The sequence below is a fragment of the Taurulus bubalis genome (genome assembly GCF_910589615.1).
Source record: "Taurulus bubalis genome assembly, chromosome: 6".
NCBI lineage: Eukaryota > Metazoa > Chordata > Actinopteri > Perciformes > Cottidae > Taurulus > Taurulus bubalis.
In genome coordinates, this window is record NC_136594.1 from 14,864,081 (window position 1) to 14,883,076 (window position 18,996).

The 18,996-nt window shown below is 42.1% G+C and overlaps 1 protein-coding gene across 1 annotated transcript; it reads left to right on the forward strand.

Annotated features, from left to right (window-relative positions):
• Positions 1-681: 681 nt before the first annotated feature.
• On the forward strand, positions 682-18,530 carry naa15b (N-alpha-acetyltransferase 15, NatA auxiliary subunit b; the record flags this gene model as incomplete). The annotated part of the gene is made up of 20 exons (XM_079220003.1): positions 682-735; positions 6,773-6,857; positions 6,964-7,068; positions 8,640-8,797; positions 9,659-9,793; positions 10,304-10,457; positions 10,758-10,877; positions 10,975-11,070; positions 11,278-11,384; positions 12,271-12,343; positions 12,549-12,718; positions 12,793-12,945; positions 13,286-13,414; positions 13,570-13,783; positions 13,872-14,065; positions 14,221-14,329; positions 14,420-14,518; positions 14,753-14,896; positions 16,088-16,185; positions 16,409-18,530. The coding sequence occupies 20 exons, from the start codon at positions 682-684 to the stop codon at positions 16,604-16,606; spliced, it is 2,595 nt and encodes an 864-aa protein (XP_079076129.1). The 3' UTR covers positions 16,607-18,530.
• Positions 18,531-18,996: the final 466 nt, after the last annotated feature.

Consider the following 18,996-nt stretch of genomic DNA (forward strand, 5'->3'; position numbering starts at 1 on the left):
CTAAACCCACAAATGTTTTGCTTATTGTTACTCTACTTGAGTGTTGGACCTGTGCAAAATGATGGATACACAAACCTCAACGCACAAAGGTCGATTTCACCTTCACCTCCTGAAGGGAGAAAGTTTTTTGTGGTCACTTTAAATAAAAGTTGAAAATGAGCATGACTCTAACAATTGACTTTGTAACATCACAAATAGTTTGGGTGTGAAGTGTGATGTAAACTGGAGACCACCTAGGTGCAAAAATACACTAAAAAACGGTTACGCTTTGAGAAGCATAGATTGTGTTCAGAAATTAAACTTTATAAATCAGCAATATGTAAATTTCTAGATTTTTCAATACTGAAATTATCTAATTTGAATAATGTTGAACAAAATAATGTAACTTTTGTGGTGCAAAACCTATCAGACACAAATCGTTTGTCCAAGCAGAGTATTTGCATGTGTCTAAATACATCCACGGTAAAAGCATGGACGAAAAACCCAGCCGCCGCCATTTTGAAAGGTGTTAGATCCACCACGTGAGGAGGAAGTGAGTGAGGAAAGAAGACGGAGCAATCGAGCGGCGCGGCTGAAACAGGCGAACCTGAGCCATCACTCAGCTCTACTCGTCTTGACTACCCGGGCTAACTTTAGCTACATGTGCTGAGGTCGAGGGGGAAACGGATCTCATCTGCAACGATGCCGACAGTTACTTTACCGCCGAAAGAGAACGCTCTCTTCAAGAGGATTTTGGTGAGTTGATTGTGAAAGAGTTGCGAAGACCTGGCGAGTTTAAAGACTCGTCTGCGGCTCTCTCTCCCTCTCTGTGTGTGTGTCAGTGTAGCTATCCGGCTGCTAGCGCTAGCTTCCGTGTGTTAGCAAAATGGCATCATTGAATGGGCGAGCTAGCCCGGCCCTGACATGCGCTGTCACCGTAACTTGAAGCTAAAATGATTGTTCTTGACTCTGCTGTGCTTCGTGTTCAAAGTGATTTAAACGCAGCTCCACTAAAACACAAATTGGTCCTGGTTCAGATAGCCAAACGTAGCTATCCGTTGCGACAGGCCGCGCCACTCACCATGGACACAACAACCGATAACTTAACGCTCCACGATGTGTAGTCAGGGCAACCAACGGTCGTGTCCGCTCGGAGCGCCTCAAACTAACATTACTGATTTGTTTGTTTGTTCGCGTGTACATGGACGCTCTGCAGATGTGTGTGCAGGTGTATTATTATCTGTGTGATTCGTGGGCCACGCTCATCACACCGACCGGCCACTTGACGTGAGCTAATCGGCTAACGTCCGCCGACTAGCATTGAATACCTCGACTCATCTGATAAATGTCAGTTTAAATCTGCCTGTGCGGGACATCCCGTCTGGAGTCATAAAACCCACGGGTGTAGGGTGGGTCGGGTCAAACCGGGGACGTTAACTTTGAGCTCGTGCGTGTGCGAGGGACGGACTGGTGTGACTGTGTCAGCAAATCTGTGAGCCGCTTCGGGCCTTCTGCGCTGGGGCAGCCACCCATCCATCCATCCCTCTCTTCCATGTTTCAGTACCTGTCTCGCGCCGCTGTTATTTACTAGTTGCACACAGTATCATGTGGGTTGGAGATATTGCTGAACATTTGTGGAACTCGGTGTAGTTTGCTCCATATTAATTAAAATAAAAACCCGCCTTCCTCTTCTCTTCCCGTGCTTTTTGGCTGTTCGAGTGTCCTGTTAAAACATCTCCACGAGCACGTACTTTACAAGAGCTGTGTGGAGTGTCGTTACTTTGGCAGTGACCAGTGTAACGTCACTGGCTCGTTCAGATAACCTTCATTGTTTTGAAAAGCATGCTCTGTGCTGGGAGTCGGTGGGTGTTTATCTTGCACATTGTCAGAGGGCATTCACTCACTCTACCTCTGGCAGGAAAAGCAGACCAGTGACCTGATCTTGTAAAGTTTGCTGCATGCCTCAGAAGGGGTATTGCTTTCCCCTCAAAGTGTTGTGGCGCTGCACCTTCAAATGTGTTGGATGGAAATTGTGTTTTTCTGATCTTGCACTTAATCGTAGAATTGACCAATTAAGAAAAACTGCAGAATGTGTGTCACTCAATGAATAACGGCTGACTATAATGCAGGAAACATTTAGCAGAAAGTTGTATCACTGCCATCATTACTAACTTATTACCAAGTTGTTTTAATTTGTTTATAGCACTGCTACTTTTTGAAAGTATAATCCTGCAGGTTCAAAAGTCTTCTGGTAGTCTTTATTTCTGCATCATAATCGATGATTAGTATATATAGAAGGCATTTACCAGTTAATGTCTTCACCTAAACAACATTGTTAAACACTTAATACAGTAAAGACCTTTAGGTTTTTGTCCTAGTCAAGAAGAGGTCTGAAAGCATGCAATTGTGTTGTGTGAATGAGAAAACCTAGAATTAAATTACTGTCATTGATTTCTACAGTGGTGATATGCGATTTGAAACAGTTTTCTCCCTGACTGTAGTCAGAAGTGGACCACGCCCCTATTTATTTTTGCTTTCCCCCACTGAGTGCCCAAATGCATTATTAGAAGTTGGCAGGTCTCCAACTTCTGCATGGCACAGGAGTTGGACCATTTTCTAGTTGGTTCTGTTGTCGAGGGGGTGCTCTTTTCCTTACTGTTATCATAACTTAAGTTGAACCTTGCACAAAAATATTTCTTTATTATCCATGCTTTATTGCAGTCTTGTTTTGACATGCTTGCAGGACAATGAAATGCATCAAACCAAGTCCTCCTAATTCTACCCTCAGTGTAGCATTAAATGATAAAACTGTGTTGCAGACCGAGGGAGTAAAAAACAACAACACTGAAAGGTCCTTTAGTGCCACACAGCACTGACAAAGTTGACCCTGACTAATGGATGTGATTCCTCAAACTGGACTTCCAGGCTTTTACTTTCACTGACACTTGTAGCAACTTGCCCACATCAGAGATAACCCCTTAAGTTTTGGTTCAGCATTCATCATGCTATGGGACTGCTTCAGTTAAGTAAAACTGAATCTGACTTTTGAAGTTATTTATACGGGACTGTCTAGATGCATTATGGGTAGTATTTTGGTGTATAGAACAATATAGGTGCCATGCCCTTTAGGATGTCACACAGCTGAACTATTGTTTAGATTACACATACTTCTCTTTTCCTGATAGCTTAGATATGTCTCACTAGGTATTGCATAACACAGAAGAGTCTGAAATCATTATGTACACAAATTCACAAACTTAACGACATTTTATATTCACCACCTTGAAAGGTTGCTCTTCACTAAAAAATAATAATGTATCAATGTGATTGCTTGTGAGTTGTAAGCCCAAGACTATCTATCCTCTTCACCATCTTCCTTCCAACATGATGAGAATGTGGCGTTAGGACTTTGGAAAATGTTTTTAAATCCCGCCTAATGTTTGCACTCCTTGTAGCGAGCCCTGCAGCTTAGAGCCACCGCTCTGACAGATTCCCTAACTTGGGGCAGAGTTATTTCGGGTGAGGTAGAGAACATGCTGGATTTTAAGCACAGCTGGTGGTATTAATGTTGCTAAATTTACCTAAAATATAAAGTATGGGTGTGTACCAGCATCATGCTCCTAAAACAAAATGTGTTGGTGTGGAACTTTTACACAACCTGTGTCACACTTAAGAGGCTGTAGCCTTCGAAGGATGTGTCGGCCGAATTGGGACAGTCAAGTGTTTGAGGCGGATGATCGGCCGGAGGAGAGCTAGTTAAAGTTAGCGGTTACCTGGCTGGCAGCACAGTCCTGCTGAAATAACGGTGCTAACATGACCCAAGGCTGCATTGAGTTACATTATGATGCGTTCAAGCTCTATTCAGTTTAAAACAAGTTTTGGGTGAATGTTTTGTTTTCAAATGTAATCTGGTAAAACTGTTTTTGTGGGGAAATTTGAATTAAGGAGGTTTTTTCATAGCAATATGCAGGCATGAAAATCCCTCACCTTTCGTCGAAATTCGCCGTTTTGAAACCAAAATAGGTGACCTACGTGGACCGTGTAGATCCGAAGAGTTTTTGTTTTTTGGGGGGGGGGGGTCAACTGTCCGCCGTTTCTGAGATTGGAGTGGGACACGGGAAAAAAAACTGAGGTCGTGATCATCTTCGCAATAGAAGATCTTTGACTGTCGAGTCTTGGCCAATCAGCATTAAGATGTCTACAGCGGCTTCATTCCCCTCCCACCAGTTTTTTAATGGCAAGCTAGTCAGCTAGCTAACGTTGTTGGAGAGACAGCGAGTGAGATTACTGGCAGCGGAGAGTCCGTGGCAGCGTGTGGCGTCAGACAGGAGAGCGGCGACTCAGCGGCGGCTCAGTTCTACCTACCGACACCTCACTACATATAAGGAGAGGACAATGGAGATTTTATCCAACTTTTATTTTAATAAATAAAAAAAAAATGAGTTTCCTCCGTAGGGTGGCCGGGCTACTGTTTATATTTAAGAGTCTAAGATCTACGTGTAGGAAAAAGTGTATCCTCTAGTTAATTATAATCCATAGAGTTATGCGGTTATAATCACTGTCACACAGAAAGAGGTGTGCATGAAATTCGCCGTTTTGAAACCAAAATAGGTGACCTACGTGAATTGTGAAGATTCGATGAGAATTTTTTTGTCGGGGGGTATTTATATTCAGTGAACTGCGAACAGGTGCGCGTGCCAGAAGGGAGCGCGAGTGCATGGAAATATTAACGCGAAGGACCTTGCATCACCAGTGCAGACCACCATCAGAAGCATCTGGCAGTGCTCAGCAGGCCAAGAAACAGACTGCTGAAGAAGAGAAAAGGGCAAGGCTGAGACATGTGGCAAAACAGCAAAAGCGGGCGATGGAGACACTGGTGGTTCAGGCAAAGAAGAAAAAATAATCTGGTTCTGAGAGTATTACGAACTGTAAATTGTTATCTTTGCCAATAAAATGTATTACAATCTGAATTACATTGTATTGGGTGTCAATCATGATGGAAGAGTAGACAAGTTAAGTTACAGCATGTCCACCATCTCTTGTGGGGGTTATGCATTAAGCCATTTGTGGTGTCCTTACCATGTTGTGCCTCATATACTGTACATGTTCACAGACCCAGTGACAGGCTGGCATGAAATGGCTTGCATAATACTTAGTAAGAAGGCCATAATCATTTTTGACTCATGCCTGAAGTTAAGTTTCTCCAGCTCTCCCCAGGTTGGCAAACAAAGCATCTCAAAATGCATCAGATTAATGCTTTAAAATATGGAATTTTTACATTTTTCTTATGGTGAGAGCCCCCCCCCCCCCCCCCCCCCCCCCCCCGGGCCCCTCTCACCTTTTTCACCCCTGACCCGTTTTCATGCCTGAACTTAGAAATACATAATTAAAACTTTAAAACTACTAATGCAAAAACATTGGTTTTAAACAAAGGAACTATTTAAATACATTATTGACAAGATTTGTTTTAATCAATAATGTTCGGTTGTTATATTCTAAAATTCAAAAATAATCTTTAGAATATTTAGACAAATTGGTTAACAAAATATTAATACAAATATATTGTTAGGTGCAGCCCTAATTGAACAGTTGGTCTTTTACATATACTGTTTTGAAACCAACTGTTTTGCGCTGCTACGCACAATTGTGTGTGACATGTATGCGTTTCAGTTAGTGCACAGTATTGATAAAGCAGCAGCATCCAGGACATTATCCTGTTTCTTCTAGTCCTCCATTTAGTTCAACATTGAATTACATATCATTTCATAACCGACCTTGGCACCCGTATGTGAGGTTGATGTCATTTTTTTTTTTTCACCATTATTGAAGTTGAGGGTGGGACAACAAAATGCCATCTGCCAGCTTAACTCTTCCTAGCTGTCGCTCTCACACACACATTGCTCGAATACACACGCACACCAGCTTAAAAGGCGAGGTGGTGTCCTGTTTGTGCAACTGCATACTAAATTTAACTTTAGGGCAAAACAGCTTGTAATTCCTTCAAGTTGGTGTAATACTGTGTGTGTCTTAGTAAAAAGTCTGATTCAACATTAAGCTTGGCTGTGGGCAGAATCCTGTTAGATGTTAACGATATGGATAGTTTTTAAGGAATATTTCTGGAGTACATTATCTGATAATGCTCTGCTGTTGTAATGATATCTTTGCTGGTGAAAAACTATAACCCACTCTGGTCACTTTTAAACTGCTGACTTCCCAAGACTACATTGTTCCTTGTTCTTTAAGGTCCTTTTATGTAATTTGTAGAACGCTGTAAACATGCAGCTACATATACAAGCTTTTAGTTCATCTGTATGAATCACAAAATAAATGAAATTGTAGAAATTACTGTTCTTTTTCATAGTTTTTCTCCTTGCTAAGTCTAGTTTAGGACTGGGCGATATGGGCAGAATCATCTATTATGATATTGGTCAGTTCATCTCGAACAATACAATCGTTTTCTGGTAATTCAATAGTCTATGTGAATACCACATGGTTTGTTTGTGTGAAGTACTTTCTCATTTTAAGCAATTATTTAATTGTTTATTTTTAAACAATTAAAATAATCAGCTTTTCTGAGAAATTTGAGTTAGTATTCGCTTGTTACTCTCAATTTAGTCGGCGTGATTGGGCATCACTGTATCTCGATATGCTTTCACCACGATATTACCGTTATATACCGTTGAAAGTTGAGCTATTTGCAATGAGCTTGGACAAGGCTGCCAACTTCTGTGTCTATCTGAAATACCACTCTTGTTCTTTTGGCTTAATGTGATCTCTCTCCTTCCGTTCACAGAGATGTTATGAACACAAGCAGTACAGAAATGGGCTCAAGTTCTGCAAACAAATTCTGTCCAACCCCAAGTTTGCAGAGCATGGAGGTAAGCAGCAGACATACGGATGGAAAGATGGATGAAAAAGTTCTCCTGTTCATGGGAAATGTGCATTATTTCTCACTGTCTGCTGTCCCATTGTGTCTCCCTGCAGAGACACTGGCGATGAAGGGATTGACCCTGAACTGTCTGGGGAAGAAGGAGGAGGCCTACGACCTGGTGAGAAGAGGCCTGCGCAATGATCTCAAGAGCCACGTCTGTATCCTTATTCGTGCCATGGCACACATAATGTGTGTGTTAGTGCAGGAGATCGTGGTTAAGCTGCTGTCATGTATAGGGTCCTTGCAACCCCTTAAAAAGTCTTAAAATCAAGGAACGCAACATCATAAATTGTCTTCAATCTGCAGTAGGTCCAACATTTTCAGATGGTGTGTTAAAACTAGTTAGGGATGAACCAAGCTGGGAAGATGCAAGTTTAATGATAAATGCTTGATGGACGATTAGTTTCAGAGGTGGTTGGTGCTGGAATAATACAAAGCCATGTGTTATTAAGGTGGAAAACTTGGTGCCGAACAAGTGGAGAGGAAGCATAAAGCTTTAGTGATACTCATGTTTGGCGCCGTAGCGGGAGCCTCCGCAGATGGCGCGTGAGCTCCGAGCATGAACAGAGGTTTTATACTCTTTGTTGCATTATTCTCCGACACACCAGAGGGTGTACAAACAAAATTAACTGAAGAATCAAAAAGGCAATGAGTGTAACTCATTTATGTGTAGACTGTGGGTGTAACTGACAAGAAGCCATATATATACTAACCTCCACAAAGCTCAGGAAGAATTGTAATTATCTGTAAAAAAAAAAAAAAAAAGAAGATATTTCATATTAATGGACTACTTAATTGCCTTTGCACAAGCCCTGTTAAAAAATAATCAAGTATTGCATGGATTATAAAGAAGCAAATGTTAAATTTCCTGTAAACAATTTGATTTGGCTGCAAAATATATATACTCAAATGGACGTTCTGTTTCTAATGCATTTAAAATCAACTTGGCATTCTTTGTATAATCCCTCGACATGTAAATATTACTTTAATCAGTGAACTATTTGTGACCGTCACGTGATCGTGTGTGCCTCACGCACCAAGTTACAAAAATGTAGAGGTTCGCGACCAAGTGGCCTCTGTGATTACTAAGGCAAGTATAAACTACGGTGTGTGTGCGTGCGTGCGCGTGCGCGGAGACTAGCCTTTCTGCTTCTCTCTGTGATTCCCAGGCCTGAGGGAAATCTCTGCACATTTACTGCAGATAAGTGCTGGGCAGCCTCACCCTAAAGTCAACTTGCTGTATCTAAGCGCAGACGACACACTGCTATCTTTTTCAGCTTCTGCAGTCGGTTCTTATCTTGAGGAGCCAGTAGCAAAAATGTATCTTATTTATGTAGTGTATACTTTGAGGGATGGATGCTGATATACAAAGTGGGTTGTTTTGAATTCTTACTTGGGGATTTTCGTTATTAGTTCCATTAATTGTGAATTGTAGTTGTCATTACTTTCACCTGTTTACAGACCAAACAATTTAGTGATTAGTGGAGAAAATAATCAAAGTGAGTTTGTTGCAGCCCTATTTAAAATGTATTCACAGTGGTCTGTGCTACTAAAAATAATCAATGGAATGAACAGTTTTCTTGTTTTCCTCTAATTTTGTAATTGTTTCTATCCAGGAGAGGCTTATTGGGCCCCAGTAACCACGACATCTCTCTGTTCATCTGTATACTTTTTAATTTTATTACATCTGTTTGAATGGAGATTGTTCCTTAACTTGATGTTGCCCCAGGCTGGCATGTATACGGCCTACTGCAACGCTCGGATAAGAAGTACGACGAGGCCATCAAGTGTTATCGCAATGCTCTGAAGTGGGACAAGGACAACCTGCAGATCCTCCGAGACCTGTCCCTGCTGCAGATCCAGATGAGAGACCTGGAGGGCTACAGGGTGAGAACTAACGGTTGATAATTATTCTGAGATACGATTTGGATTATTATAATGGAAAACCCATTTTCAGTCATCCTGACGCACTCTGCGTCAGGGCACATGGTTAGGCTCCCCAGTTTTGAGAAGCAAATTTTAGAAATATGTTCCTTGTAATAAAAGAGTAAAACAAACTTAAATCATTTGTGGGGGGGGAACTTTCTGGAATAGACACTCCCATCTGTCGCTCTGCTTTGTCCAGGACGCAGTTTGGCTCCAGTTTTGGAGAGGACCGAGCATATCAGCAGGCAGACATCCGGTTGCAGTCAGGCTTCACAAAAACCGCTCTCGAGGGACTACAGCCTGTGATTTAGATGCTTATTTAGTCGGAGGTATAAAATGGCAAGATGAAAGTCTAGTTGAAAGGATTAAAAATATTGATGAGAATGTAGGGGGCTCTAAGTCGGTGTATTAGGTAGCGTTGTAACGGACCATAGTTGAACTCTGACCCTTGTGGAAATCTGTTTTGAAATCGACAGGAGGGGAGTATATACCGTTTGCAGCAAAATAAAAAACAATCCGTATCGGCCAATATGGCTCATCGACGATTGGCATTGTAGCTGTGGTAGAAAACGTGATCGGGGCATCTTCAAAAGTTCTGTATTATGTTTTTATGTATTAAAAGTGATAGTTTATGATCTGTTGCACCCCTAATATTGGTGTGCATACAAACATTGTAACAACCTGGTGTCAACATCATGAATCAGCAAAAAGTCTCCTCGAGTCATCATGCATAGGACTTACGTTTGTTCCTCTGCCACCCCGTTGGTTCTGGTGGTAAGCACGGCTTAAAAAAAACCTGTGTTTGCATTTTTTTCCCTGTAGGAGACGCGTTACCAGCTGTTGCAGCTGCGTCCTGCGCAGCGAGCCTCCTGGATCGGCTACGCCATCGCCTATCACCTCCTGGAAGACTATGAGATGGCTGCAAAGATCATTGAAGAGTTCCGGAAAACGCAACAGGTTAGACCCAATGACTGTTTAGCATTTCTCCTAAATAATATCGGTTCTACATGATGTGAGATATGGTTTTATGATCAGAACTGGAAACTGCTGGAACAAAGATCCATGAATATTAAGTATTTTGTGTATCGCAGACGCTGTGCAACACTTTGTCGTGTACGATGAGTAACAGTATTACTCATTTCTTGTCATATCGTTCGTGTCTGACTTGCCGTTTGATGCAGCGGAGTCACAGTCTGTGCTTTTTAGTTCAACCGAGTTTTAAATATGAATGTTGTCTCTGTCGTCTGTGCATCGGCCACAACTACAATAGCGCTCATTCTCTCCCTTTCGCTGGCTTGCTCCTGATAAGACCAGTCTGCTTCCTGTCTTTGTGCCATAAATGTGAAAGCTGACATGACTAGGCAACTGCACATGCACACACAGAATGCAAACTCCCACACAGATAGTCCATCATAAGTCCATCCAGCAGCTCCTGTTGTTTTTTGTTGAACCTGTTTGTTTTCCCAGACGTCTCCAGACAAAGTGGACTACGAATACAGCGAGCTGCTGCTGTACCAGAACCAGGTGCTGAGAGAAGCAGGCCTTTACAAGGAGGCCCTGGAGCATCTGTCCAACTATGAGAAGCAGATCTGTGACAAATTGGCTGTGGAGGAGACTCGAGGTGGGTCACTGTGCACCACACTAAAGTTACACACCAAGGGTGGATTTAGTTTTTCTTTGTGTGATTAATTTGCACATTGATGTTTTCTAAACTGTTGTTTTTGTCATGAGTCAATATTTGCACGGTAAAAAAGCAACAGAATTGCTTTGTACCTGATGCCAGAGCTGTATCTTTTGCTAGATTCAAATTGTTTTACTGTTAAGCTTCTTCAAACTTTTTTGTCTTAACTTTCAGTTTATCGGAGCAACGTTTTACTCTTATGTACTTTAACACCAACGCTCTTCTCTCATGTTTCCGTAGGAGAGTTACTGTTGAAGTTGGAGCGTCTGGATGATGCAACAGAGGTCTACCGGCGTCTGCAGGAGAGGAACCCAGAGAACTGGGCCTATTACCGCGGCTTGGAAAATGCCCAAAAGCCAGGTATGACACACTATGCATCATCACCACTGACCATAGAAGTATCCACATTCATTGTACAAGCTACAATTGTCAACATTACTGATTTTCTTTTCTCCAGGCGGTGTAGAAGAGAGACAAAAGATCTATGAAGACGCCTGGGAGAAGTTCCCCAAAGGACTGGTTCCCCGCCGACTGCCCCTCAACTTCCTCACTGGTGAGGCCAATGATACATCTCCTTTCAACCAAAACAGACAACATTTCCATCAGTGTCATGGGAATAAATTAACAAGCTAGTAGCTACTTTCAGCTTCAGTTGTTTTTTCATGTTTTTTTACTCCACTTTTCTTTCTTTTTTTACTCGTTTTGTGGAGATTAATGTTTTATGATTATTTTTTTTCCATCTCATCGTATTTCTCTATAGGTGAGAAGTTCCGGGAGTGTCTGGACAGGTATCTGCGGTTGAACTTCAGTAAAGGCTGTCCGCCAGTCTTTACCACCCTCAAATCACTGTACAACAACAAAGAAAAGGTGACAACGCTGCTTAAGATATGACCAAATGAATGTAACTCACAACGACACCTTTTCCTCACTTCACTTCAGACAAGCTTAATAATGCATTGAGGGATGAGAGCTCAGTCTGAGGGAAAGCTTCCTGTGAACTAGGTTTCAAGGGATAGTTTTGCTTTTACATTTATTTGGTTGTGTGAGGTACTCATCTATAGTCATTGTATTACTATAGTAGAAGATGGTAAGCACACCCCTAGTTAGGAGAAGCAGACAGGCAGGAGCACAGGAGCAAAGCAATGTATTGCTGTTAATGGGAACAGCAGCAGCAGAATGTCATTTAGACGCCGAAAACAAAGGCACGCCTAAAAATATAGTCCATCAGTTTTAAGTGTACACATTTTTTTGGTTGGTTTATCTTGCTGTCAGACAGCGAGACACTCTTTCCAACTGGGAACTGAAGCTGTCAGTGTTGGGTGACTGTATTGTGTGAATTCACCACAGTCGCACAAATACAAACAAACCAACTGATCAAGGCAGCGGTAGACCAGCAACTCCCAAGTTCTGTGAGGTAAAATTACTGTTTTTGCGAAGGACGTCTAGTGGCTTTAATGAGATAGATAATGGCCTTAATTCCCTTTCGGAAACAGATGGGCAAGTAAATGGGCATATTCTAAATATGGCGTACTCTTAAACGGATATTGAGCAATACATTTGTTTGCTCCCTTGCTGGTACTCCTGTCTGCTGATTGAAATGTGCTGTTGGTAATACACCGCCTGATAAGTACTTCATACAAGCCCAGTTCAAAAGACACCTTTTACCTTTTTAAGTTATTACGAACTCTTCTCTCCAGATGCGTACTCCATGCTGCAGGTGAGGTAACGTAATCTATCTTCTTTCTCTTTGCAGGTGTCAATAATAGAGGAGTTGGTCGTCAGCTATGAAACCACATTAAAAAGCTGCAGAATGTTCAACCAGAACGGTGAGAGGAAAATGCATCATGACGATGAACTTGATGTCTTTGAGAATATTTTTTTTTTTTTCCCACAATTTTGAGGGAATTTGAAAAGTACCCAAAACAGAATGGAAGATAACCAACATAGCTGTAATCGTATATGGTTCATGCTGACAGTTTTTTGTTCACAATCCTGAAGAAACTGAGACGATCTCTTATTTCACTGTCGCAGATGACGGTAAGGAGGAACCGCCCACCACGTTGCTCTGGGTGCAGTACTTCCTGGCGCAGCACTACGACATCATTGACCAACAGACACTGGCTCTAGAATACATCAACGCAGCCATTGAGAGCACGCCTACGCTCATTGAACTCTTCCTTATAAAAGCTAAGATTTACAAGGTAATATACAAATGTTTACACATTTTAACTGAGAAGCGGAGTGTTGCTGAGCGGTTGTCATGACTCTCCTGCAGCATGCTGGGAACATCAAAGAGGCTGCGCAGTGGATGGATGAGGCCCAGGCTCTGGACACCGCTGACAGATTCATCAACTCCAAGTGTGCCAAGTACATGCTGAAGGCCGGCATGGTCAAGGAGGCCGAGGAAATGTGCTCCAAGTTCACCCGGGTGAGAGAAGCTGACAAGCTGAGAACTTCAAACCAAAATCATGGTTGAATTTCCTGTTAAGTCAATTTGCGAAGATAACTTCTTCAATAGCAGAGCAACTCATTTAAAGTATATTATATGTAGGAGTTGATAATGTTGATGACACACACAGGGTGAACCTAAACAAGCACGATCATTATGGTCAACGTAACTCTACATTAATAATAATAATAGATTCACAGGTACACAAAATTACAGTCTCCTACAATTTGCTCGTAGGAAACAAATCTCTTGGCAGCAGGTGACATGATAAATGAGTCATTTACTTTGCTCATGCTTGTGTTTTTGCGTCTTTTTCAAGGAGGGAGCGTCGGCAGTGGAGAACCTCAACGAGATGCAGTGCATGTGGTTCCAGACGGAGTGTGCACTCGCCTACAAGTCCATGAACAAGTTTGGGGACGCCCTCAAAAAGTGCCATGAGATTGAAAGGGTGAGCCCTTATTATTTGGGATTGAAGTTGTGTGTTATTGCATGAAATGTTTGCATGAGACTCCGTAGATACCCAAATTAAAAACGGTTTGTTTCGTGTACGGGTCAAATCCTTGATTGTTTTTTGTTGTCGTCCTTTCTCCCCTCTTTCATCAGCATTTTGTGGAGATCACAGACGACCAGTTTGATTTCCACACCTACTGCATGAGAAAGATGACGCTACGCTCCTACGTTGACCTGCTGAAGCTGGAGGACGTTCTTCGGATGCATCCCTTCTACTACAAGGCTGCTGTCAGCGCCATCCAGATCTACCTGAGCCTCCATGACAATCCCCTGACCGACGACAGCAAGGAGCTGCAGGCCGACACTGGTGAGGGCGCCGTCCTCGTTTGCACTACTGGGTTTAGGAGGACATTAGTACATTTTGTCCATCATTAACGCGTCACTCTCTTCTCTAGCTAACCTCTCGGACAAAGAGCAGAAGAAGCTGAGGAACAAGCAGCGGAGAGCCCAGAAGAAGGCCCAGCTGGAAGAGGAGAAGAAGATAGCAGAGAAAGAGAAGCAACTTAAGAACCAGAAGAAGAAGAAGGAGGATGATGACGAGGAGATCGGAGGACCCAAGGAGGAACTTGTACCTGACAAGCTGGTCAAGGTTGGAGAAAGAAACCCTTAAGAATCCTTAAAACTTTGTCAGTGGCCAGGCAATGAAAATGTGTCTTTGACGCTGCTCTCATAGGTACACATCAGTGATTGGGGGATCTGAATGAGTTAAAGTCCTGTGTTTCCTCTGTCAATTCCTATTTACAGGTAGAATATCCACTGGAAGAAGCGGTCAAGTTCCTGATTCCTCTCAAACACCTGGTCAAGGACAAAATAGACACGCACCTAATGGCCTTTGAGATCTACTTCAGAAAAGGTAGGCAGGCACATTGGAATGATACTTCTTGAGTTCATACAGTGTTGATCCTGTACCTTTTTAGATTTACAATCCATCTTTCCTTTTCAGAAAAATACCTGTTGATGCTACAATCCGTGAAGAGGGCGTTGGCCATTGACCCAGACCATCCATGGTTACACCAGTGTCTAGTACGCTTTTTTAAAGGAGGTACGAGAGAGGATTCCTCATTAATGCCACAGCTGTTTAATCAGCATATGTAGTTGGTTTCATTTTAACCATAACTTGACCATAACTTCTTTATCCATACATCCTTTCTCTTAAAACTTAACTTAACTACCCAACACCTCCTCTTGCCCTTTTCCCCCCTACTTCTTTTCATTGTCTGTTTTCTACATTCCTCCCATAATTGCTTCTTTAACTTCCTCCCCTCCTTTTTTCCAGTCTCTGAGAGCAAGGAGCTGCCAGAGGTGGTCAGGACGGTGCTGAAGCAGGAGATCACTCGGCTGTTCGGAGACAGCAATGCTATGAGCTTCAACCAGGCCTATCTCACCAAGCACTCGAACTCCATACCACACCGACTGGCTGGTAGGCCACACACATTAACCCTGTGAATACACACACACACACACACACACACAGTAACCCTGTATGTATACACACACACACACACACACACAAGTTATTCAAAAGATTGCTTCACATTTAGTTAGTGAGGTTAACAATATACTGACACAACCTAAACTATCTGTTGCAGTGTCCTTGTGATGGGTTTTAGAAGCAGTACACTTTCTCTATCACACGTCTCTTCCACATTCCTCTTTCCAAACAGTCCCCAACATGCTGGTTGTGTTGCTGAGACTGCATTCAGTCTTGGGGATAATGTAGGGCTGCTTGAATTATAAGCACAATTATTTAGGTCAACATTGAGATCAATATTACTTGTTTACTTTGGAAACATCATGAATTTCTTGACCATAAAGAAGCCACAACTTTTTAACGGTGGATTTTCTTGAATTGAATTACTTAATTAATCTTAGTTTAATTAAAGGCTCTCTTTCGGTCGTCTTGGTTCTTGCTGAACTTAACTGGCTGAGTGAGTTTGGGCTTTTAGGAAGCAGTTTTCTACAGGATTTTGTGAGACTGGTGGGTGAATGTAAGTGGAAAGGTCCGGGCGGTGGAAGCTGTAAAGCTCACAGCCGGAGCCGCGGGTCACCTTCACCTGGGCCTTTTTAAGCCGGCATAGAGCCAGTCAGAGCACGTCGCCAGTGTAAAGGACAGGAATGCCCTGTTGGATTTGTAACACAAAACATGAGAGCATGATTGCAAAACAGAGTGTGGCACAATTATTGTGTGATCTAGATTATCGTGTGATCTAGATTATTTTGTAATCGTTGAAAAGCCCAAATTGGAATTGAAAAATATGTTTGATCAATTGCCCAGCCCTAGATAATGGAAAAAAAGAGAGAAAAAAAATCTTTGTTTGGACCTCATACACATTGTACCATCTTTGAATGTTTTCATCTTGAGTTTTTTTTTCCCTATTTATTTCTAATATATAGGGTTAAGCTTGTTGCACATCATAAAACCTTCATACATCACTAAAATTACTACCAACACTTGTTAAATGCATTCCCCTGAGTCAGTGACTATTTGGTTTCACAGACCGAAAAACAAGCCTGCTTCTTCAACTTCTATTCCTCCTGTAGTTTTTAAGAGCTTGGTTAAAAGCACACACACTTTCCCTCAGACTCATAGACTCTTCTCTCCCTCTTGCAGCTGCGAAGATGATGGTGTATCTCGACTCATCGACAGAAACCAAGGCAGCCGAGCTGGCCACTGCACTAGATGAGTCACTCAACAACAGAACCATACAGGTATTCATGGGATTACGTAGTGTGGCAAACGGTCTCTGGTAAAAAAAAAAGTACAAAATATCAATAATATGAAATCCATTGACACCAAAGTGTAATACTTGTATCGATGTAGTTATTATTGCATACAATGCTGTTGATGGATCAGTTTTAATTAGGTCTGACTTGAAGGAATTACACTTTGCTAAATGTGTAGAGCTAACGCAGGTTTCTCTTCCCTCATCAGATCTGCACGGAGGTCCTGGAGTGTCTTCGGGGCGCTCTGCTGGGCGACTGCAAGGAGCGCACAGAGTCGTACCGTGCAGAGTGTCGCAAGCTTTACCCGTACACGTTAGCTTTTACACCTCCGGGATACGAGGAGAACACCAAGATCGCCAATGGAGATGTTTCCACGGAAACGGAGGAGCTAGCCAATGAGATGTGAGCGCGATAGAACAACAGCGAATGAGAGAAGGAATTGGGCCGAGCACGGAGCCTTGTGGTACGCCTGGCAGCCATTTTGTAGAGCCAGACACAGGGAAGCGAAGATGGTTGTTTCGTTCTTTGGCTCAGCTTAATCGGGTCTGTCCTGGCATGGCTTGGCTCTCTTCCACATGGTGGAAATCAGGACTGTGTGTGTGTGCGCGTGTGTGTGTGTTTGTTGAGAGCATGTGTGCGGTTGTGTATATTTGTGGGAAAGAGGGGGGGTGGAAGAGGAAGATAACGGAATGGCCATTTTACTTTTTTAATAAAGCTGACAACCAAGCTGAAAATAAACAATAGTTATTGGCAAACTGTCGGGAGAGACTGTGGCGGACTAACACGAACTGTCTGTTTCCTTGGAGATGATCAACAACGGTGACAGCAACCACTCGAGTTTGGCTCAGTGCTTTTCTGACACGCCTCTCACACACTGCATTCTCTTTTTTTTAAAAGCTAATTTAAATGATAACAGGACACAACTGTCACTGAGGGACGGGAGACTGAGCTGAGTGGATCTGATCTCTGACGGATCTGTAGGAAGCTGAGCAGGAGGAGTTACTGAGGAGATCAGCAACCACATTCACATCTGTAGCTGCTGTGTCTACATGTGGCAGGGCAGCGGAAGGTGTGAGCAAGGACCTTGCCTCATATGTGAACAGTTTTTCTTTGTTTTTGTTTTTCTTCCCTCACAGTTCCTGGTTAAATGTTGGAATATGTAATCCTCTGTCTGTTGATATGGAGCACCTTGTAGCACAGATTAAAAACTGTAAAGGTTGTGTGATGTGCGCCATTTCAAGTACAGTGATTCTGTTTAACATTTTTACATAATGAGAGTTGGATAGATCTAAGCAATACCATAGACATCTTCCTGTCCTAAATGCATTACTGAAACTCTTATTGATGATAATCATTTCTAGATCTGGTTCTCCTGGCAGTCACTTGCGTTGTTGCTGTTGTCACTTGTTAGAAATGGTTTTATCTGCATGTACACAGAAGTCTGAGGAGCTCTTCTCTGCTAATTAAAATGGCTCCTCAAAAGGTCAGAGTTCAGTGTCCAAGCCCGTTGCTCCGAAGTGACGGAAGGGAAAGCCGAGTAAACTTATGAGCATCTGGAATTTGTTATATTTGTTTCCGTTCCTCCCCCTTTTTCCCCCCAATAATCTATTTTCTTCCTCCGTTTTCCTCTAATTTGGGTTCTAATGTGAAAGATGAAATCTGAGATGGCAATGTATGATATCTCTGGATTTTTGTATTAAAACCAAACGAAAGAAAACAATAATTTCTTTTCATCTGTATGTGTAGCCACTGTTAAACTTGCTTAGCTGCTGCCAGGTCAGACTCAGTATTGTGGGTGAGGCTGACCTCACCTTTTGGTCCTCGGATGTAGCCACTGTATATACAATTCATACAGTTTGTTAGTTAAGTATGGATTTGTTATTAAATAAATAAAATCAAAGCCACAGTTGGTTTACAAACTAAGCAGATTGTTGTAATTACGTTTCCACAGTATTTCCAAAATCTGAAAAACTTGAGGTAAATGGCTGCAAAAAGTGAATCCACCAGTAGGGGACAGCAGCCCTACACTGATGGGCCAAGTGAGGATGAGGCTGCGGCCCTCACTGAAATAACATTGATTGTTAAATGTTTTGTGACAAATTCAAAATGTCCCACATTTTGACAATGCATTCTTTATAACATAGCAGGGGGCAAAGGCAGAAGGTGAGGGAAAGAAATACATAAGCCGGCATAAAAGATGAAACATCTGCATTCGTACCTTGACGACCTTACACTTGCCCTTATAATGTATTGCTCTTTTTATTGGTACAATATTTGATGTGGTTTTTTTAATGTAAAAAATAAAACTTATTACGCTGACACTGTGAATGTTGGGGAACAAGAGAAAGGTGTGTATATATATGCATATGTTGTGTTATACATTGTAGCATTAAGTTCATAATCCCTTTTATATATATATATAGTTTTTTTTATGTAAAACAAAAAAATTAAAAGCGTAATCAATATATTTATTATATGCTTTTTTTTTCTCAAATGTGTGATCGATAAACCATGTCCATAAAAGAGTGCCCAAATATTTGCACAATACATTTGGAAACATGTTATCTTGGCTCGGCTGCTGCAGGCAGGCAGGTCCAATAAGTTCAATATTTTTATTTTGACAAATTAAAAGGTAGAGTGTTACAAAATATTTTCAGAGGAATCCAGATATATCGGCCTGTAAACTAACCGCTGCTCGTCATTTGACCAACTCTCCACCCTCGGACACCAATCACCAGCAAGCTGGCAAATGAAACGCCAGAGACTCCCTCTTCTTCCATTCACACGGATCAGTGC